This window comes from Thermobia domestica, chromosome 5, assembly GCF_964235325.1.
Source record: "Thermobia domestica chromosome 5, izTheDome1.hap1.1, whole genome shotgun sequence".
Classification (NCBI taxonomy): Eukaryota; Metazoa; Arthropoda; class Insecta; order Zygentoma; family Lepismatidae; genus Thermobia; species Thermobia domestica.
The window spans coordinates 235760473-235783853 of NC_137458.1; the positions used below are offsets into that span (position 1 = coordinate 235760473).

At 37.3% G+C, this 23381-nt stretch overlaps 1 protein-coding gene across 4 annotated transcripts in view; it reads left to right on the forward strand.

The window, feature by feature from the left end:
- The window catches only part of LOC145686460 (uncharacterized), a 191521-nt gene that overhangs the window by 161584 nt on the left and 6556 nt on the right, over positions 1–23381 (forward strand). For 3 of the 4 annotated variants that reach the window (XM_081759782.1, XM_081759784.1, XM_081759783.1), the window contains one exon: positions 13396–13712. In XM_081759782.1, coding sequence (XP_081615908.1) covers positions 13396–13712 — 317 coding nt within the window. Of the gene's footprint in view, positions 1–11499; positions 11669–13395; positions 13713–23381 lie in introns of those variants that run through there. The other variant, XM_081759785.1, reaches the window with a different exon arrangement.

Sequence of the window (23381 nt, forward strand, 5' to 3'; positions counted from 1 at the left end):
TGGTGTTTCCACATTTAGTAATTGGTTACCAGCAACTACATGCCCCAAAAAGGTCAAATATTTAAACCAGAATAACTCGTAGATTGAGCGTCGGAAAATTTTTGTATCAAGGAGAAAATGTGAAGGAGGAATAAATTTGAGTGCCCTATTGAATTTTGTACCAACGAGAAATCTCATTTGCAACTAGCTTAGGATTTCTGTACCTGTTTGGGTTATTCAAAATTTGGATAGACTAACGAAAAAGAAAGCAAAGATATGCCATTTTAGCTAGCTGAGAATTTAAATAAATAAAAGGGAACATACTCAATTTTCTAACGACGAGAAATGCCATTTCAACTACCTCAGAAATAAACGAAGGAATATTGTACCAATGATAAATGCCATTTTTTTCTAGACCATGTTCTAATATTTAAACAAACGAAGGGGTGAATTTGAGTGACCTATTCAATTTTGCACCAATGAGAAATACCCTCCTATTTTAAATAAACAAACGGATAAATTTAACCGGCTCAAAAGTGTACTATTTAAACAAACGAAGGTCTCTTGAGCGAGGTTTCCAATTTTGTAGCAAGAAGGACTATTTTCTAACTAACTCAAATTTGGATGGAGTGTTTAGTTTTGTTCGAACCAGAAAAATTTGATTGGATTATTTCCTTATGTACCAACTGGGAAAAGTGAAGGAATAAATTTGGGTAGAATATCTAGTTTTGTACCTAGCAAAATAAGAAAAAGAAGTGAAGAACGAATAAAATTTGGATGGACTATTTTCTTATGTACCAACAAACAAAATGGAGCACCAGCGACAAAAAAGAAACCGAAGGAGGAATAAATTTGGGTGACCTAATCAGTTTGTAATAAGCAGAATCAGCATTCTATACTTTTTTTCTGCCATTCATTGGGGTTGTCCTATTTCCTTTTGTACCAACGAGAACCATTTTTAACAGACAGAATTTGTACCAAACAGAAAAGAGGAGCTACACGATTAAACAAAGCACTCAATTTTTAACTAGCTCAGAATTTATGTGCCTTTTGTAACGAAGAAACAAATTTGAAGGAGGTTCATTTTAACTAATCCTTCGGCTAGTAGATCAATTAGTACATAGTAAAAAAAAATAAAACAATGTGGTATTATTGCGACTTTCATTTTCGAATACATACGAATTAGGCCACTATGGCAAAAAATTCTACTCTCTCCTTATGCTTTAGAAACCCGCTAGTAGGGCGTCGATTCAGTAATCCATATTGGAGTATACCTTTTATACAACAAACAAGTCTACGGTCTTCGGCACGCATTTTAGACCAAGGGCAGCAAGACACTATATTAAATAACACTTCTGCTGGATAGAAATTCGATTCTCTCGATCTTCTGCTTTACTTGGAAATTATCCACATCTTAGAATTTATCAGGTTACATCTAGTAAAAGAAAACGAACAGGTAATTTTGAGACAGTTCCATATGGGTAAATACAGTATTAGTAGAAACGATAGTTTTTAATTAAGTAGAGATAAGGAGAGAGTGAAAAAAAATGGAAAATTAAATTTTAAATCATTATTATTATTATTTTAGAGGTCAAAAGGAAGAATAAATGAATTTGAGTGGCATATGTACGGAATTTAGTTTTGTACCGGGCAAAAAAATTGAATGGAATATTTTATTTTGTATCAGCTGGGAATTTAGTGTTGTACCATTGTATCAATTTAAGTATTTTGTACTATTTAGTACCACCGAGAAGGTGTAGAATATTTAGTTTTGTTGGCTTCTTTATTTTGTATTAACGACTAAAACCTTTAACACATACTTGGTTGTGTGCATTACAATGGCCGAAGTTTTTCATTTCCCTGTGGTACAACGTAATGGTCGCCCGCTTATTCTAGGTCTACAGTTAGATATTTTCGATTGGATAATGGTATAAAGCCACGTTTTGTTGAGCACAATGCCCACTATAACGATGTGGTAGACAATTATTTGATGGATAGATATTTGTTTAATAGTCGCTATAACAAATGGTATATGGTAGAATTTGTTAAGCATTTATCGCAGGTAGATATTAAGATAGACTTTTTGTCGTTGGTTACTCGTTTAACTGCACACAGTTCTCTTTTCCAATCAGCTACCTTTTTCGCCATGAAAACTAAGGGTAATAGTTATACTGTGACAGCTTTCTTTCGCTATGGGGGAACGCAGGACACTTTGGATGAGTTATTAAAGTTTTGGAATCATGTGTGCGAGTTCAGGCCAAGTATCCAGATTGCGGATTTACTTGGTTGCTTTACACGATGTGGTAAAACTGGACTTTTTGCGGTATCTCCTGATACCTATCTGTTGGACCTCGCGGTATTTGGAGACTTGGTGAAAAAGAATAACAAATGGTTTTTCTCACAATAAAGCTATACATACAGAATTATCCATTATGGCAAAAAAAAATACTACTTTCTCCTTATGCTTAGTTGGAGTAGACTTCGATACATTGTGTAAGAATTTCCAAATAATAGCGGTATTGCACTGTACTTATAATAGTCTGTAATAGTGCAGTTTATTGTAGTCTACTAGCAATAATTATCTCTAAGAGAGTTATTAGGTAAAGATAACCATTACACCGTCATTCTGCGAACACATTTATACGATCCAATTTCTCAGATTTAAACAAAGAAAAACCATATTCTGCCACTCAAACAAACGAAGGAATAAGCTCAGAATTTCTATACCTTTTTGTGTTATTCAAGTAAACGAAGGAATAAATTTGTGTGACTTATACCATTATAACACGCTCACTATTTTTATACCATTCTGTATTACTCTATTTCATTTTTGTAACAACCAGAAGAAAACAGCTCAGCATTTTATACCTTTGTGGTGTTACATTTTGTATATTTTTGTGTCATCCAGAGAACAATTTAAATTGCCTCTCCCGTCACTATATGGGTATTGACGTGTGTTTAGCGAATTAGGTTTACAAAATACTAACGGCGACGCTAAAGTCCAAAGTTTCCCGGTCACTAACTAAATATTTGAGCATGAGATTTAACAAACCGGAGTTGCGTAATAATTGTGTAGAACAGACTACATAGCAATTAGCGTAATATCATGCATGGCCATTTTTGATCACCGCAGAAGAAGAGATTATTTCAAAGTAAGAAAAGTTTTCAAAGTTCCATGTTGCTGCAGATATTTAAACAACGTTATGAATGGGTTACCTAACAGGTGTATTGCCTATTGCTCAACGATTCAATTATTTTTAAACTTTCTTTCCTTGTCTAAGTCCAAAAAGACAAATATATATTTTTGCATTTATGTATTTTATTATAATGGAAAATAAGATTATGGAGTATATTTGGAAATAATAGAACATACATCATGACGTTAAATTAACGAATTATTTTGCATTGCCTTGAAACATATTATTAAACACGGAGAATGCATAGAATGCTTTTATTGTAGGTATATAAGTAGATGTGTCACACTTGATTTGTTTTTGCTGAAGAGCAGAAAAATGACTAGCATGGAAATTGTTTATGTTTCTCCTAGAGAAAAAGAAATTCAGCGTGAAAACGAAAAACCTATACTGTTAATTCACCCGTCTGACCCCGATTTGCCAGATGAATTACGTGATAAAGTGAGAATCATATATCCAACACAGGAAATAGAAGACGTGTATTATTTTAGACGCTATAATAGATATAATGATGAAATACTCCCGGAAAGTGATGATGAGAGTGTTTCAAATATTACCTGTTTTGAACTGGAAGCTAACGAGTGCGGATGTACTAGTGAAAGTATTAGTCATACATGTGTTATACAATTATTTAATGAGTATACACCAAATTCAGTATTATTATGTGAAGCATGTTCTAAACATAATGAGAATGAAAAAGATCACAACTGTTTGCTGCAGTATGATTACGAATTATTGCAAAAGGTGTGGACGATCTTAATTAAACGTGAAATGAGAGAGAAAATCTATAAACTCTATTTAAAGAAGCATTTTAAAGGTTGCAATATTAAGAACACTTATACTTTGGAGAAAAAATTTAATCTGGTATATGAATACATTACAGAGTGTGATTATTATATCAACAAAATAGTAGAAATGTTTTTAGAAAAAGATAAACAATTATTTAATTCTGTAAATGAATACTGAGCCCACTGTAGCATATACATTTGATTGTGAATGAATAGAAGAACTTGAACTGATAAATGGATCAATTTGTAGTATTGTAAAATTAAGAATTTAATAGATTACAAACATTGGACTCTGGCAGCTGATTTGTCAGGGAGAGGCAATTTAAATTGTTCTCTGGATGACCCAAACATATACAAAATGTAACTCCACAAAGGTATAAAATTCTGAGCTGTTTTCTTCTGATTGTTACAAAAATGAAATAGAATAATACAAAATGGTATAAAAAATAGTGAGCTTGTTATAATGGTCCTTCTTCCCTTTTTGTGGGTGGTACAAAACTAAAAGTGAATAGGTTTATTTGAATAGCACAAAAAGGTATAGAAATTCTGAGCTTATTCCTTCGTTTGTTTGAGTGGCAGAATATGGTATTATAAATGTGTTCGCAGAATGACGGTGTAATTGTTACCTTTACCTAATAACTCTCTTAGAGATAATTATTGCTAGTAGACTACAATAAACTGCACTATTACAGACTATTATAAGTACAGTGCAATACCGCTATTATTTGGAAATTCTTACACAATGTATCGAAGTCTACTCCAACTAAGCATAAGGAGAAAGTAGTATTTTTTTTGCCATAATGGATAATTCTGTATGTATGGCTTTATTGTGAGAAAAACCATTTGTTATTCTTTTTCACCAAGTCTCCAAATACCGCGAGGTCCAACAGATAGGTATCAGGAGATACCGCAAAAAGTCCAGTTTTACCACATCGTGTAAAGCAACCAAGTAAATCCGCAATCTGGATACTTGGCCTGAACTCGCACACATGATTCCAAAACTTCGCACACAAGACAGTAGACTTGTTTGTTGTATAAAAGGTGTACTCCAATATGGATTACTGAATCGACGCCCTACTAGTGGGTTTCTAAAGCATAAGGAGAGAGTAGAATTTTTTGCCATAGTGGCCTAATTCGTATGTATTCGAAAATGAAAGTCGCAATAATGCCATATTGTTTTATTTTTTTACTATGTACTAATTGATCTACTCGTAGCAGGATTGGTTAAAATGAACCTCCTTCAAATTTGTTTCTTCGTTACAAAAGGCACATAAATTCTGAGCTAGTTAAAAATTGATTGCTTTGTTTAATCGTGTAGCTCCTCTTTTCTGTTTGGTACAAATTCTGTCTGTTAAAAATGGTTCTCGTTGGTACAAAAGGAAATAGGACAACCCCAATGAATGGCAGAAAAAAAGTATAGAATGCTGATTCTGCTTATTACAAACTGATTAGGTCACCCAAATTTATTCCTCCTTCGGTTTCTTTTTTGTCGCTGGTGCTCCATTTTGTTTGTTGGTACATAAGAAAATAGTCCATCCAAATTTTATTCGTTCTTCACTTCTTTTTCTTATTTTGCTAGGTACAAAACTAGATATTCTACCCAAATTTATTCCTTCACTTTTCCCAGTTGGTACATAAGGAAATAATCCAATCAAATTTTTCTGGTTCGAACAAAACTAAACACTCCATCCAAATTTGAGTTAGTTAGAAAATAGTCCTTCTTGCTACAAAATTGGAAACCTCGCTCAAGAGACCTTCGTTTGTTTAAATAGTACACTTTTGAGCCGGTTAAATTTATCCGTTTGTTTATTTAAAATAGGAGGGTATTTCTCATTGGTGCAAAATTGAATAGGTCACTCAAATTCACCCCTTCGTTTGTTTAAATATTAGAACATGGTCTAGAAAAAAATGGCATTTATCATTGGTACAATATTCCTTCGTTTATTTCTGAGGTAGTTGAAATGGCATTTCTCGTCGTTAGAAAATTGAGTATGTTCCCTTTTATTTATTTAAATTCTCAGCTAGCTAAAATGGCATATCTTTGCTTTCTTTTTCGTTAGTCTATCCAAATTTTGAATAACCCAAACAGGTACAGAAATCCTAAGCTAGTTGCAAATGAGATTTCTCGTTGGTACAAAATTCAATAGGGCACTCAAATTTATTCCTCCTTCACATTTTCTCCTTGATACAAAAATTTTCCGACGCTCAATCTACGAGTTATTCTGGTTTAAATATTTGACCTTTTTGGGGCATGTAGTTGCTGGTAACCAATTACTAAATGTGGAAACACCACCTCAATATGTTGCTTCGTTTACTAGTCTGATTTTTGACCTCCGTGGTAAGTACCTTTAGGACATGTAGTAGTTGGTGGCCGATTACTAAATGTGGAAACAGCACCTGAGTATGTGGATCCATTTTCGAGTTTTGACCTTTGACCTCGATGGTCATTATTTTGGGGCATGTAGTACCTGATGACCAATTACTAGATTTGGAAACAACATCTCAATATGGGGGTTCGTTTTCGAGTTATTAGGTTTAAGTATGTTGACCTTTGACCTCGATGATCATTATTTTGGAACTTGTAGTACCTGATAACCAATTACTAAACGTGGAAACACGACCTCAATATGTGGCTCAGTTTTCGTGTTATTAGGTTTTAAGTAGGTTGACCTTTGACCTCGATGGTCAATGTTTTGGATCTTGTAGTACCTGATGACCAATTACCAGACTTGGAAACACCATCTCAATATGTGGCCCCGTTTTCGTGTTATTAGGTTTTAAGTAGGTTGACCTTTGACCTCGATGGTCAATGTTTTGGATCTTGTAGTACCTGATGACCAATTACTAAACGTGGAAACACCATCTCAATATGTGGCTCCGTGTTCGAGTTATTAGGTTTTAAGTATTTTGACCTTTGACCTCGATGATCATTATTTTTAACATGTAGTACCTGATGACCAATTACTAGATGTGGAAACACCACTTCGATATTTGGCTCAGTTTTCGTGTTATTAGGTTTTAAGTATGTTGACCTTTGACCTCGACGATCATGATTTTGGAACTTGTAGTACCTGATGACCAATTACTAAATGTGGAAACAACATTTCAATATGTGGATCCATTTAAGAGTTATTATTTTTTAAGTATGTTGACCTTTGACCTCGATGGCCACTATTTTGGGACTTGTGGTACCTGATGACCTATTACTCAATGTGGAAACAGCATCTCAATATGTGGATCCGTTTTCGAGTTATTAGGTTTTAAGTAGGTTGACCTTTGACCTCGATGATCATGATTTTGGAACGTGTAGTACCTGATGACCAATTAGTAAATGGGGAAACACCACTTCGATATTTGGCTCCATTTTCGAGTTATTAGGTTTTAAGTATGCTGACCTTTGACCTCGATGATCATTATTTTGGGACTTGTGGTACCTGATGACCTATTACTCAATGTGGAAACACCACTTCGATATTTGGCTCAGTTTTCGTGTTATTAGGTTTTAAGTATGTTGACCTTTGACCTCGATGGTCATGATTTTGGAACTTGTAGTACCTGATGACCAATTACTAAATGTGGAAACAACATTTCAATATGTGGATCCATTTAAGAGTTATTAGGTTTTAAGTATGTTGACCTTTGACCTCGATGGCCACTATTTTGGGACTTGTGGTACCTGATGACCTATTACTCAATGTGGAAACAGCATCTCAATATGTGGCTCAGTTTTCGTGTTATTAGGTTTTAAGTATGTTGACCTTTGACCTCGATGGTCATTATTTTGGAACTTGTGGTAGTTGATGACCAATTACTAGATTTGGAAACAGCATCTCAATATGTGGATCCATTTAAGAGTTATTAGGTTTTAAGTATGTTGACCTTTGACCTCGAAAGTCGGTACGTCATGTACTAGTTGATGACCAATTACTAGATTTGGAAACACCATCTCAATATGCGGATCCGTTTTTGAGTTATTAGGTTTTAAGTGTCATAGAAAGGGCGTATCCCACATAAACTATAAGACCCAGGTAAAAGTAGGTGTGGTATTGGTAATCAGCATGTCCGAAAACCCCCATATGCCGAGTTCATCCAAATTGGATAAAATTGTCATAGAAAGGGCGTATGCCACAAAAACTATAGGACCCGGTTAAAAATAAGTATGATATTCGTACTCAGCATGGTCGAAAACCCCCATATGCCGAGTTTCATCCAAATCGGTTAAAATTATTATAGAAAGGGCGTATCCCACATAAACTATAAGACCCTGGTAGAAATAGGTGTGGTATTCTTTACCAGCATGGTCGAATCGGAAATGTAAATGTTTCTGCGCATGCGTGTTATTTGTACTAAATCGGATTTGGTATACGCAACCAAGTGTGGGAGTATACTATGTTATTTAGGTGATGAAAAATAGGTCATAGTCTTTTATGACCTGCTTGTTGCACGTAGTCTGCTCTATTGAACAGGGACCAGCACTGCAACTGGGACAGTCTGTAGTCTAGTGTAATTTTTCTGCGCATGAGTGCAATGTGTAATTAATTGGAAATTTAATTTTACTGCGCATAAGCAATCAAGTGTGTGTGTGTGGTTGTTATTTTTTATTCTCTGCTCTATTATGTTGCTATAAGTGCTCGTAAAAGAGAACGGGGGTGTTATGTCTTATTTTATGTTTCTGCGCATAGACGTAGTCTGCTCCTAAACTGGAACAATCTGCTCCTGAACTGGAAAAATCTGCAGTCTGCTCTATTATGTTGCTATAAAGTGCTCGTAAAAGAGAACGGAGGTGTTATGTCTTATTTTATGTTTCTGCGCATATGCGCAGTAGGTCAAAAAATTGGTCTCAAAATGGAGGGCGAATACTCTTCCATTATTCTCTGCTATGTTGAAAAAAAGTGCTCATAAAAGGGAACGAATACACCCCTGCTATGCTATATGTGCTATGTTAAATAGGCGGATGAAGAATGTGATATCTGCTCTGCTATGTGTTCGTAGTCTCTGTGTAATATCTGCTATGTTCAAAGTGGTCATAAAAGGGGACGAATACATCCCCTGCTATGCTATACGTGCTATGTTAAATAGGTGGATGGAGAATGTGATATCTGCTCTGGTATGTGTTCGTAAAGCGCTCATAAAAGGGAACGCATCTTATGTGGGATGTGGCAGGTGCGGTGTTCCGGCGTCGACCGATCTGCGCAGACCGTGCGCGTGGTCGGCCAATCAGCGTTAAGGGGGCGAGGTCCGACGCCAGCCAATCGGCGTGAACGGGGCGGGGTCCGGTACCGGCCAATCGGAGGTCGTAAAAGAGCGTGACCAATCAGCGTCAGGGGGCGTGGCCGGTGTCAGCCAATCAGCGTCAAGGGGCGTGGCCTGCACCGACCAATCAGCGTCAAGGGGGCGTGGCCAGCCAATCAGCGTCAGGGGGCGTGGCCGGGTCACGTGACCTGCGCCAGCCAATCAGCGTCCAGGGTTTGCGCATGCGCAGTAGGAAAAAAAACTCGCCCAAGTGTCCCCACCCTACTGATGACTGCTCTCAGTTTGAGGTTGACCTTCCAACGATCAACAACACCATCAATCCTACAAAGAGACGTAAATTATCACATAAGAAGAAGAAGAAATCATTGGCATCGTCACCAGATATTTTTGATTAATTCAACGATGGCTTTCTTACATCATCAATCCTGTGAATGTGTAAAAAGTGAATTGGACATTTTTTCAACGTTGCCCACGCAAACCAGTGTTCTGGACAATCGTATTATAGGCTACAAACCAATTAGTTCAATAGCTGAAAATTCACCAATAGAATTTGTAGTGAGTGGTAGCAGTGATGAATATATTGATTTGCCACAAACCTTATTGTACATCCAAGCACAAATTGTGAAACCAGATGGTTCCTCCTTCATCAATACGGATAAAGCAATTGCACCTGTCAATGATTTTCTAAATGCTATGTTTAGTGAAGTACAAATCTACTTGAACAATAAACTGATTTCATTTCCGTCACATAAACATCCATATCGTTCGTACATGGAAAAACTGCTCAATTATAGTGATGGAGCTAAAAATACACATTTACAAACAGCAATGTGGTTTCAAGATACGGCTGGTCATATGAACGCAACCACAAGTGAGAACAAAGGATTTCAACAACGCTATGAACTGACAAAACAAAGTATGAAATTCGATATGATTGGACATCTTCATTGTGACATTTTTAATCAAGATAAATTTTTAATTCATGGAGTGGAATTACGTGTGAAACTTATTCCTGCAAAACCAAACTTTTGTCTCATGGCCGGTGAAAGTGGTGTCAGTGCAAAAATCAATATTCTAGATGCATCGTTGCAGGTGAAAAAAGTCAACATTAGCCCTAGTGTTAAATTGGCACACAATAAAATTTTACAATCTACACCGGCAAAGTATCCTCTGACAAGGGTTCAAATGAAATCATTTACCATCCCGAAGGATATACAATCCAAAACTATTGATAACCTGTTTATGGGAACATTGCCAAATCGTATTATTGTAGGATTTACATCGAATGAAGCATCCAGTGGAACTATTACCACCAATCCATTTGAATTTCAACATCTAAACATTAATTTCTTTACACTGTACGTGGATGGAAAAGCTGTACCTTCAAAACCATTGCAACCCAACTTTGAAGAAAATCTCTACATTTCATCGTACCACACATTGTTCTCAGGCTCTGGCATACATTTTACCAATACTGGAAATACAATTTCAAGAGCCGACTACAAGAATGGATATACACTGTTTGTATTTGACCTAACTCCCGATTCTTCTGCTGGAGATTGTCACTATTGGAATTTACAACGACATGGAGCCATCCGATTGGAAGTTCATTTCCAAGAGAAATTAGCAGCACCTGCAAACTGTATTGTGTATGGAGAGTTTTCCTCACTCCTAGAGATCGACCACCAGCGCAACATTATCCTGGACTTTTAAATTACAAGGTACGTATACGTTATGTATCATTTCCATTCACGATGTTGAATACATTACAATTAGCTAGTGCTTTACACGGTAGTCCGTTGTTCAGAAATCATTTTACCGGGGTATTTGCAAGCGATGAGTTGCCCTCACGGATTTCTCTTCCTCTGGCAATGATTGTAAATACAGATCCATCCACAAAACTAGGAAGTCATTGGATTGCAATTTATATTGATCATCGCGGTGTTGGAGAATATTTTGACAGCTATGGCCTTCCTCCTTATGTACCACAACATGTTGCATTCTTAAAACTTCATTGTATGTACTATAAATATAATAATAGCCAAATGCAAAGTCTTGGTTCATCCGTATGTGGCTATTATGCTTATTTTTATTTGTGCTGTAAAGCCCAAGGAAAATCTCTGCGTGAAATTCAATACTTGTTCACAACAGTACCCACGGTTAATGATCGTAGACTGCTGCAATATACCTTCCAGGTAATTTTATCATATTTATCATTGCAAATGTATTGTTTAATCATCATCTATTTCTATACTAATCATCTTTTTCCTCGTTCTTTTTTACAGAATTCACAATACGAAGCTTTGCAAACGGGTGCTATGCTGCAAAACATGGAAACAAATCATTACAATCAAGAAGAGGAGGCGGTCTAATGAAGAAACCCAGCTCAATATACAAACATTGTCAATAAGAAAGAAAAAGAAGAAACCAGAAATATGAATAAAATACAATTTATACTTATTTATGTGTTTTTATTGTTCATTCCACATACAACGTTATCAGATTCTCCTAAAGAACTGTGCGATATAAGACGAGAACCCTGGACAAAGTTTCCACCTAATTCCTAGAGAACATTGACCAGGGACCTCGTCGCGCATCAAAAACCAAATCATTGATCACGTGACCGTACTACACCCGAAGGGTACTACCAAATTGAAAGGAGATACCGTCCATACCTTATCAAAGAGGATACATTGAGTCAGTAACCGAACACATGGTTGTACTTAAAAATTTGAAAATAGGACCACCGAAACATATTGAGGTCCTGTACTATGCTTCAATTGGACAATTTCAGTGGACCCCCATTGCCAAAATTTAAGAAGGGTGCAACAATATACCCATGTCTTATGATAGGATATGGACCCCTTGTAATCATAGGATCTCATCAAAGGGGATAAAATGGACCAAAAAACAAACACGTGGTACAACGTTTATATTTTGGCAATTTTTGTACCCCTAAAAGGGAACGATGTAGACCATCCAAATTTATCATGATACATATTGAGGACCTGTACTATAATACCAAATGTTTAAATTGGGCAATTTCCAAAATTTAAGGGGTGGGCCAAGGTACCCCTCCTGGGGGTGCACAAATGTACCTATGTCTTATGATAGGGAATAGACCCCTATACATAACCATATAAGGTAATAGGACTTCATCCAAGGAAATAAATTGGGCCAAAATACCAAACACGTGGTTATACTAAAATTTTGGCAAATTTGTACCCCTAGAAGGGAACAAGGTGGACCACCCAAATTTATCATAATACATGTTAGGGTGCAGTACTATAATACCAAATGTTTAAATTGGTCAATTTCCAAAATTTAAGGGGTGGGCCAAGGTGCCCCTCCCAAATTTTTCAAGGGGTGCACAAATATACCCACATCTTATAAAAGGGAATGGACCCCTATACATGACCATATAACCATATAAGGTAATAACACCTCATCAAAGGGGATAAATTGAGCCAAAAACCAAACACGTGGTATAACGTATTGCTTACGTTTATAGTTTTGGCAATTTTGTACCCCTAGAAGGGAATGAGGTGGACCACCCAAATTTATCATAATAGATATTAGGGTCCTATACTATAATACCCAATGTTTAAATTGGGCAATTTCCAAAATTGAAGGGGTGGGCCAAGGTACCCCTCCCAAAAATTTCAAGGGGTGCATTAATATACCCATATGCTATGAAAGGGAATGGACCCCTGTATACGCCCATATAACCATATAGGGTAATAACACCTCATCAAAGGGGATAAATTAGGTCAAAAACCCCCGAAATTTGACTTTTTGGCAATTTTTTACCCATAAAAGGGAACGACATAGACACCCAATACTGTTAGAGGTACATACTGTGGTCCTAGGCTACCATACCAAATTTTTAGATTTGGCAATTTCCAAAATTTAAGGGGGTAGTCCTAGGTACCCCTGCCAAAATTTAGGGGGTGGGCCAAGGTACCCCTGCCAAAATTTAGAGGGGGTGGTCCTAGGTACCCCTAGGTCATTGACCCCGGGCCAAGGTCATTGACCTTTGAGCTATGACGTCACAAAGGTCGGGGTCAAAGTCCAAAGTGAGACCAAGTGGGGCGATTACTACTAACAGCTTATTTCATGTTGTTTAAATTGCTTTTTTTATTTTTATTTTTCTTATTTATTTTATTTTATTATTTTTTTAGGAGTAATACATTTCCAGCTCCGGATATTTTCGTCCACACAATCTTCGTTAATCCGAAGTTTTTAAAATTATTTCTTCCACGTACAAGATATACTCATATTGACATTATCAAGTGGTGTTGTATTGGCTGTGAATACTGTGATTTTTCAACAGAATTTCGTGGATGTAACCTCCGTGGTTTTCTAATCGAGCAGTTGGGAAATGTTTTGAAGTATCTTCTTCAATTTGGAACATGCGGTGTTCGCAAATACATTGCGAAGGCAGAAAGGGATTTGTGTATTCAGAAATCTAAGTGGAAGGATATCCATGTAATATTAGGTATGATTTCTGTCCTTAAAATAATATTTAATTCTTTAGTGTGTAACTTGAATATGGTATCTCTATATGCTGTTCTTTTTCTTATTTTTATTATTTACTTCTTTAACAAAATTCAAACTGAATTACATAATTTGAGTTCGAATATGCCATAGTTGAGTGTAAGTAACTTTTCTTAACTTCTTTAATATTCATTTATGTACGATATAAATATGATCTTTCAATAGTAGGGATATTTTCAGGTTCAAAAGTTAAACTAAGGAAAAATATTCTGAATGAGAACCTTAAATCGCTTCCTCTTAGATATGTTGTCATCTGAAATTGAAATAAATTATAATCCTGAACGAACTAAATGATGCACATAAAGCGAAAAAGTGCGTGATTGGACGAGAAATCGAAACAAGAATCTTCGACGTACCATGCCGATGCGTTAACCACTACGCTACCCAGTCCACTCTCAGAAGAGCCATACACTCTCTCACTCTTGAAATCAGTATTCTTTTACTCAAACCATATGGCTTATACCACAGTTCTAATTGGACAATCCGTTCTCCATATTCAGAACACCTCTAACGGTTGTATTATCATTATATTAACGAAAGGAAAAAAACAGTCGGTTTTTAACACACTTATTTCTCTGTAGGTACAAACTCAATGCTACACAAATAGCGAAACAATGCATGGCTAAACCGCGACTCGAACCCAGAATCCTCGGTGTACCTTGCCGATGCATTAACCACTACGCTACCCAGCCTGCTCCCAGAAAGTCATACACATTCACACTTGAAATAGGTGTTCTTTCACTCAAACCACATTAAGAGAACACCGATTTTTGTTCTGCGTATATCATTTGTTACATATTTGTTTCAGTGACACAGCACCACGCAATTTTCAGATTGCTGAACCATTTATACCTAACCGGAACCGCAGAATTTGAATTTAATTTAATTTAATTCTAATTCTGAATTCAATTTAAGTTCATTAAGCAACTTTGACTCACGCCTGACGGACGATGAAAGAAGAAATTGGTGGAATGAGGGAGTGAGAACCGTGAGAAAACTCACGCACATTGTGTTTGTCCACCAGAAAGTCCACATGGTATGAGCAGGGATCAAATCAACATCCCATAGCACCAAAAGTGAACTCTTATCATTAAGCCACTACGGCCGTACACAGGAATCGTCTATCTTATCGTTACTGATAGAATTTTGAATTTATTTATGACCTTACTAGTCTTATTGACTAGTAGGAAACAATAATACCTAACCAGACCAGGACTCGAAATGTGTCCTTGTGGTACTAAGTTAGTAAGCGGCTGCTTTAATGAGCTATTCTTACAACCAAAAACATATGTCCAAGATTTGTCTTTTTAAAACGCCATCAGATTGAGTCACGCTAAATGAACCATTTTACTATACATCAATCATTTTAGATAAGGAAAATCAGAATGATTTAGATTTATAATAATGAAACAAATTTACTGGTTTCATAAGGAATGATATTGATTTCTGTCTATTGATTTCGTTACAGAACAAGCCTGTCGATGCTTCTTCTGTATTTAAATACAGAATGTATATTTTGTGCATGTAAAGCCAATATAACAATCCAATTCGTTAAAACAACTGTTCTTATGTATGAAAATTCATTTATGAAAACTATTTTTATTAATATCGTATTTCTTAACGCCATTTTAAGATTCCTTTGGCGAATGTTGACTAAATTGTTTCCCACAAGGGGAGTGTCGTGCAAGTAACCAGTCACATGCCAATTACTAGTTGTTACTTGTTTCTTGCTGCTCACAGCTCAGTGCATTGATGATCATTGACAGATGCTCAGCTGAATTACTTTATGGGAATTGGAGGGCTATACTGCAAATGCAGCTGGTAGCGAATAAATATCGCGGCGTTTGCATCCAGGCAAGGGATTCGGTAGTATGGTACTGGTAACGCGATCTCCTGGTCGTCCTCGTGTGTCTACCGAGGCGGAAAATTTGAGATTAGTAAACGAAGCATGGTTGACCCAGTAAAGATGTCTAGACAGCTAAGGAAAGCTTTCCACTTTCTTAGTACTATGCAGACAACGCTCCGAAACCTTCGTCGTGCTGGGTTATGTGGCCATGTTGCTACCGTGAAGGAAAAACTCTCAGACGAACACAAAATTTACCGTCTTGCATTTGCAAATGGTAAATGTCATGTATCTGTTTCATGTTAGGGTAGGACTTCCAGTCACATTGCGTGACAGCTTCACAGAATTGGAGGGCACGTGGATAATGGTCATTACAATGGTCATTATAATGATACATTACACATTATAAGTAACATCACGATGCCATGAGTACGAGTAATTTACCCACATGGCCATTCAGTCCCAGCAATACCAGTCCCCAATACTTTCCATGTGGTTCAGGAGTGGTTCGCAAGGCAATCTGAGAATGATTTAATTAACTGTCGCATCGTGGAGCAGACCTCAATCCCGGAAAAATATGTAGGTAGAAGTGAAATGTACCCTAAAGGATAGTTAACCTGAGGCAGATCCATCAAGAACTCTGGATGACCTGTAACGTTCTGTTTCCTTAGCATTGCTTAGGTGGGGGAAGGAGATAAATTTGTCGGCCATCTAATAGATTCCATGGCCAGAAGAATGGAATGTGTAATACATGTAAAAGGGTCTCGGACACAACATTAGTGCCCCCACCCTAACTCCCAAAATAGCCCTTTTTAGGGCTACCTAAACTTTTTTCAAAATATTTCTTGTACCAGCCACTCCTTGTATCATATTTTTTCTACATTATACTAATAAAGAAAAAGTTTTCAGGATTTGAACTCAAGACCTTACGTTCGGTAATCCCGTGCTTTACCAGTGAGCTAACATCAACATACTGTTACGACTTGCTTTTTGCAATTCAAAAGATTAAACCCTTTATTTAAGTGTATTCATCATCATACAATTTCTGCCATTATTGGCAGGTCACTTTCTCCAACTGAGAAGCTTCCGTGCTACACGGTCTTCCGCTAACCTCTTCGCCTTCATGTACGATTTATCTGTTTTGATATCGTTTATTAATTGTGGTATCCTCTGCCCCCTCCTTCTCTTTCCTGCCACCATACCCTCTAGCACATCCCTCATGATACAGTTCCGTTTTAGCCAATGCCCTAATTAGTTTCTCTTCTTCTTCTTCTTAATAATATCTAAAATTGTTATTTTCTCCCCCACTATTTCTAATACCCTGTCATTTGTTTTCCGCTCGACCCAGCTAAATTTCTCCATTCTTCTCCACACCCTATTTCGAAAGTTTCCAGTTGTTTTTCATGATTTTTGCATAATGTTCGTGTTTCTGACCAATATAGAACAATACTCTACATGAAGCATTTTATGAGTCTTTTTTCCAACTTTTTATTCAAAGTTCCACAAAATAGTACTTTCTTCCTCTTAAAGGCTTCTTTTGCTATTCCCATCCTTGCTTTTATTTCACGTTCACACTTTATATCATTACTAATAATACTACCCAGGTATCGAAAACTAGTCACCTGTTCTATTTTCTCTCCTCCTACTTCTATATTTGACACCGACCTCTTCGTTCCAATCATATTATGGCTTTTGTCTTTCTAATTTTTATTTTCATCCCATCTTCTTCAAGGTTCTTCCTCAAGTTTTCTAATATCTTATGATTTTCTCTTCAGAATTCGAAGAAAATTTTTTGCTTCATGAGATATGGGACCAATAGCTCTATAATCCTCACATGTCTTTGGATTCGACTTCTTAGCCATCGGTATCATGATCGTATTCAAGAAGTCTTTTGACCACTCTCTTTTTCGTATATTTCAGTGCACAATCGGAACAATTCTTTCTTGCGCTTGTCTTCTATATTCCTAATGAATTCGATTTGTATATTATCTTTCCCGGTTACCTTTCCATTCCTAATCTCAGATATCAAACTCATCCCGAAGAATACTAAACACTTTATCATCCTCGCCTACTTCATTTTCTAGTTAATATCTACGTCACATGGTCTATTCAGACTCCCGTATAAGTCCTGAACATATTCTTTCCATCTTCCCAATACTTCACTTCTCTCGCTGATTACCTTCCGACTCTTATTTTCTATTGTCATCGTAATAACACCTTGTTTTCGCCAAAGATCTATAGATTTCACCTCCTTGTACCTTCCTCGTATTTACAAACTCTTTCTAATTCTTCTATTCTCGCAGTTTCTTTCGTAAAACTCTTCCCTTGGTCTGTCTGTTTCCCTTCGCAACTCGTTTAATTTCCTGTACATCTTTCTACCCTATTCTATATAAACCTGTTTCCACGTCTTCCGTTCCCTCATTTTCTGACTTTGCCCAAGGACTGCCGCTATCTTCTGATAAACTTTAGGTACAAATTTGTTGTTGCTGTTTTAAATAGAGATCTCTAGATAGTTCAGTTAACCTCCTTTTTCTTCCTCTTCTGTAAATTTTGTTCCAGGATTTATGATGTTTAATTTCTATAACAAGAACTCTTAATTGTTTTTATTCCATACATGAAAACCGAATCCGTAACGAATCTATAAGAACTCGTGTTTTTTAAAACTCGTCTGTTTCGAACGAAATAGTGTTCACCAGCGTCGAACACCATTTTCCGAATGCCATTGGAGGCACTAACGTTAACATTATGACCAATTTAACTCTGTATATGTATGTATGCGCACGCGCATGATGTACATGCGTGTGTATAGAGGTTATATGACGGACTAAAAAAGTATATATATATATATTGTGGCTAAAATTTCGACCCAACTTTTTGCGATGTTTTTGCAAACATCCTGCACATCCACAAGTTTTCATCTACATACGTTTCAAAAATTTACGAATCCTTTGGAATAACTCTATTTCTTAAAAATTTAGAAAGAACACAGATATTAAGAAATGTCTGGCTCCCTTCCGTTTCAGACATTCCTCTCAACCCTTACGACCAAGTATGACATGATAAGATTCTTTTTTTCATCTCTTTTAAAATGGCTTCTCTGTTTTACTATGAATCATCTCGCCACGTACAACCGTTGGTGCGACCTCCTGACCATAACACTTGGTTTAGTCCGTTCCCTATATGTCGCTATTACCATATCTGATACCAATGTTACCAATCTCTCTTAGAGTATTACCCCTAGTATTAAATAAGAATCTATATTTAACGCTGACTCAATACGTTTGAACAGCTGCAGAGTTTGACCTTTGTACTGAACACTGGTGGTGACTATGCGTCATCCCATCTGGTGTAATGTTCTACAATATCAACTGGTTGTAGTTGGAACCCATGTGTGTATTTTTTTATTTTTACCATGTGTTATCTTCGTGAGGGTGTGAGCATTGGAAATCTCAAAATCACTTAGTTGATGCGAGCCTATCCTGCGTCTTATGATATCATCCACAACCAATCAGATGTCACCAAGTAGCCCAAACTATGACCTCATCGGTAGGCAACCAAATTTTACAGAATCATCCCTAACAATTGCACTATCTGATGCGATACCAACACACCTAAATTCAATCCACATAAAATCTCGGATCTGAGATCTCTCGGAGGTCATTACCAGCGACGTCCGCGATGTGCACGTAACTCGTGCTTTAGCCAGAGGCAGGACTCTGCAATTCTTCCAGGGTTAAGATACTTGTATTTTACTTAGATAAGACGTCGAACTTATGCCTCTGGCGAGGCATGTACTTACAATGGTGTGTTTGTTAATTCCTGGACATCTTTGGCCTTGTTTAGTTAATTACGTGAACTGTGAATTGTTTTGTGCCAACTCTATAAGTGTGAAGTTGCAGCTACCATGTCCACATCTTACAAGTGGGACTTATATTTCCGTTTGGGCCGTAAGTACTGAATCGCCTATGGTCCACTCAGAGGGCCGTTTTCTTTTGTCAACTGTCGCTCTAAGCATTTTTTGAATTATTTCGCAAATTAAGTGATTTATCTCCGCACCGATTCTTTGTGCGCATCTAACAACGTTCACTATGTCGACTTTGATTTCTACCAGAATACCACACCTACATCTAAATTATTCGATCTTTGGAAACCTGTGAACTCTGATCTTATCTTGGGACTTACCAGTAGGTCTTAAACACTCCTGTAATTACGGTCTGTAAAGAAATTGAACTCTTCAATAAATCTTACTGCAACACATTCGCTTTGTTGTTAATCTCGTCATTGCTCGTACAGACCGGTATAAAAATCCCAAACCTTATCGTAAGCATGTATTAGGTAACGCCTCCACCTTGGACCACACGCTGTGAATGAAGTGATAAGCCGCCTTCCGGTGGGCCGTCTTGAGAGTGATTTCTGCAAACTGTCTAGTGTTTCAGAGTCCTATTGACTTCCAGGGATATCTTTCTACATCGATGGACATCATCTGGGTAAGTTACGCCGAGATTCTGTCTTCACTAAAATGCATGCAGTTGACGTCTCCGCCGCCTCCACCTACAGGTAAGAACTAATCATCCTTTAGCCAATGTGCTCGGGCTACTAATAATCCTTCTTCAAGAACCGACTGTTAGTGTGTGAGTTAGTTTCGTCTACGATAATAAAGTGTTGTGATTTGATTCGCAATTTGTGTTGCGTGGCACCAGTGAATAGTTTAGGAGGGCTTTGGTAGGAAAGTGCCTCTTAACGTCACCGTCACCCTATCCTTGCGTTTATCAATCTTGCTGTGGTGATCTAAATTTTTGTAAATGATTAAGGGGAGTCGCTTCCTCAATTGGCCTATTATTCGATGTGTAAATGAATAATTCTTAAACCTTTGAATGTAATTAATTACATTGATAATGTTCTTTTGTAAAATTGTGTGGTCGTTTAATTACCGTACATTCTCAATTGCTCATTTGCTCGAACCCTCTATTTTATGGCGACGGCGCACTTATACATTGTTGTTTCGTCCGCCTCCTTTTGATGTAACTAGTGATAGCGGGATGTGTTTGAAATCCCTCCTTTGTTGCACGAGATCTGTGGAGTATCACCTATGGCCACCCGCGTGGCCCACTTATTTCTATTAATTTATTATGTGTTTCAATTACTATAAATGTGTATAATTTAATAATATGGCGGGCAAGTAATTCCTAACTGTCTATTTTCATCATCTTGTATTATGACTTCCGACCGGGTTTGATGATTTATTGCGCCACTATCAGATTGATCGACTGACCTATTGTTTAGGCCTTAGCCTCTACTCTAAGAAACATAAATCACACCGCTCCTTGTTCAAGTCCAATGCTATCGGTGTGAATCCTAGAGAATTCATCTAAATCATTTTTATTGTGTTGGCCATGTTTGTATTGTCTTATTAAGAAATAATAATAATAAAAAAAGATTGATTGCCATAGGGCAAGCAGTATAGTGCTTGAAAGGAGACAAATAGATTCTTAAAATAATAATACAAAACGTGGGTTTATTGCATATGCGTACATAATATATGACCGTCACCAAAATGATAAGAGAGAAATGAATAACATTTAAAGTAACTGAGGGTATGGAGAAGATAATAAATAATATTTTGATTTACACGGGGTTACATATTCTCGTTCTTATCGTAAGACTGACATGTGTATATTTCATTATGATAACGGACAGAGTTCATGGTTGCGTACTTACACTTGGCTGAAGTCCATGTTCAGGCACAGTCAATTGACAGCTGAATCTGCACACTGCTAACGCTAAGTAGAACGCCCTGTAAACGATGTTGTGCGAATGCGTTGAGGTTGAGTTGTGATTGCAATATGGTGATTTTTGTAAGATTTCTAAAGTATATATATTTATTTTCCATACTTTCATTTTTCTATTTCGGATTTGAGAAAATAGGATTTTTCATTTTCTGCTGTGAAAGTCTTCCGTGTTTACAATATTTGTTTTTAACTTTCACTATTTACCAGGATGCTTTTCGATACTTTATTTAAAATATTTCACTTTTACTAGTTTTTTGTTTGGTTTCCCCGAGAGATTAAGAAAATACTTCAATTTTTAATATCACAAAATAAAAGAATGTCTTATTATGGATCTCGTAGCCAATTGTGAGATTGAGGAAGCGACTAATCGACGAGCTTTTACCTTCAGTGCAAGAGATAGAAGTAATGTTCTTAATATTAAACATTAAAAAATCCTACCGGTGACTTCGCTTCGGGCCTGGCCCCTGACGGCTCGGGCGTACGCTACAACGGTAACCCGTTCACCTGTGAGTGTTGTGGTGTGAAAGTGGAGCGGTAAAATGGGCGACCTGATAGACTTCCAAAGAGGCATGATCGTTGGTGTCCGTCTGGTTGGAGCTTCAGTGGCAACAGTGGCGAACCTTGTGGGGGTATCGAAAGGCACTGTGTCCAATGTCATGAGGGCATCACAATTCATGGGCAAACGACGTCTGCAAAGCACAACAGTGGTCCAAAGACAGTCCTGTCAGATAGGGACCGGAGGGCATTAAAACGGATTGTAGCAGCTAAAAAGAAGACCACTGCAATGAAAATTATGTCTGAACTCAATTCCGGCCTACAGAAGCCGGTTTCATCGAAAACAGTGCGACGTGAACTTCATAAAATGAAAATTCATGGCAAAGCCGCTATCGCCAAACCCCTGGTCACAACAGTAAATGCGAAGAGGCGTATCCAGTGGTGCAAGGACCACAAGACGTGGACTCATGATCAGTGGAAACACGTAATGTGGTCCGATGAAACGACCTTCACCTTGTTTCCAACAACCGGTCGTGTTTACGTATGGAGAACACCGTTGCAGGCCTATGATACAGACTGTCTGCTCCCAACTGTAAAGCATGAGGAGTGGTTCTGTTACAGTATGGGCAGTGATATCGTGGTTTTCCGCAGGTCCCATCATAGCCCTGCACGGAATGATGAATGCTAAGGCGTACGAGGCCATTTTGAGGGACCAGGTTCTACCCATGGCCCAAATATTGTTCCATGATGGTGATGGCATCTACCAAGATGATTTGGCACCCTGTCACGCTGGAAAAACGGTAAAATCATGGTTTGAGGAGCATGACCAGGAGCTATCACACCTCCCCTGGGTCCCACAATCACCAGATCTGAACATCATTGAGCCATTGTAGTCTGTGTTAGAAAGGTGTGTTCGGTCTCATTACCTTCCACCAGCATCCCTTAAGGAACTGGAGCATGTTTTGGAGGAACAACGGTATAAAATTCCACACACCACGATTCAGGAGCTGTATACACCCATTCCACGTCGTATCCAAGCTGTTTTGGACGCAAACGGAGGCCCTACACCATACTAGTTATGATTTTCACACTTTGGCAAACATTTTAGATTTTTTTGTCTAACCCCTGTATATATATATATATATATATATATATATATATATATATATATATATATATATATGAAACGTATATATACACGTTCGGAAAGTTTATATATTTCTATACCTTACTAGTTTCTTCTTAGAATAATTTAGCAGCAGTCTGTTCGCGAATGAATTTTAAGTGAGGATTCAAGTGACGCGTCATAAAAGCCTTCTAAAGTCATTTCCTTTTTGTAGTTGGGGGCTTATTAAATCGTTCTCTAAAGCAGTGGTTCTCAACCTAATTCCTATCAAGACTCCCATTTTATCATACCCACTTACCAGCAACACCCTTATAATTTCTGATTTGTAATAAGCTTGTGTGGGACTTTTGATTTACC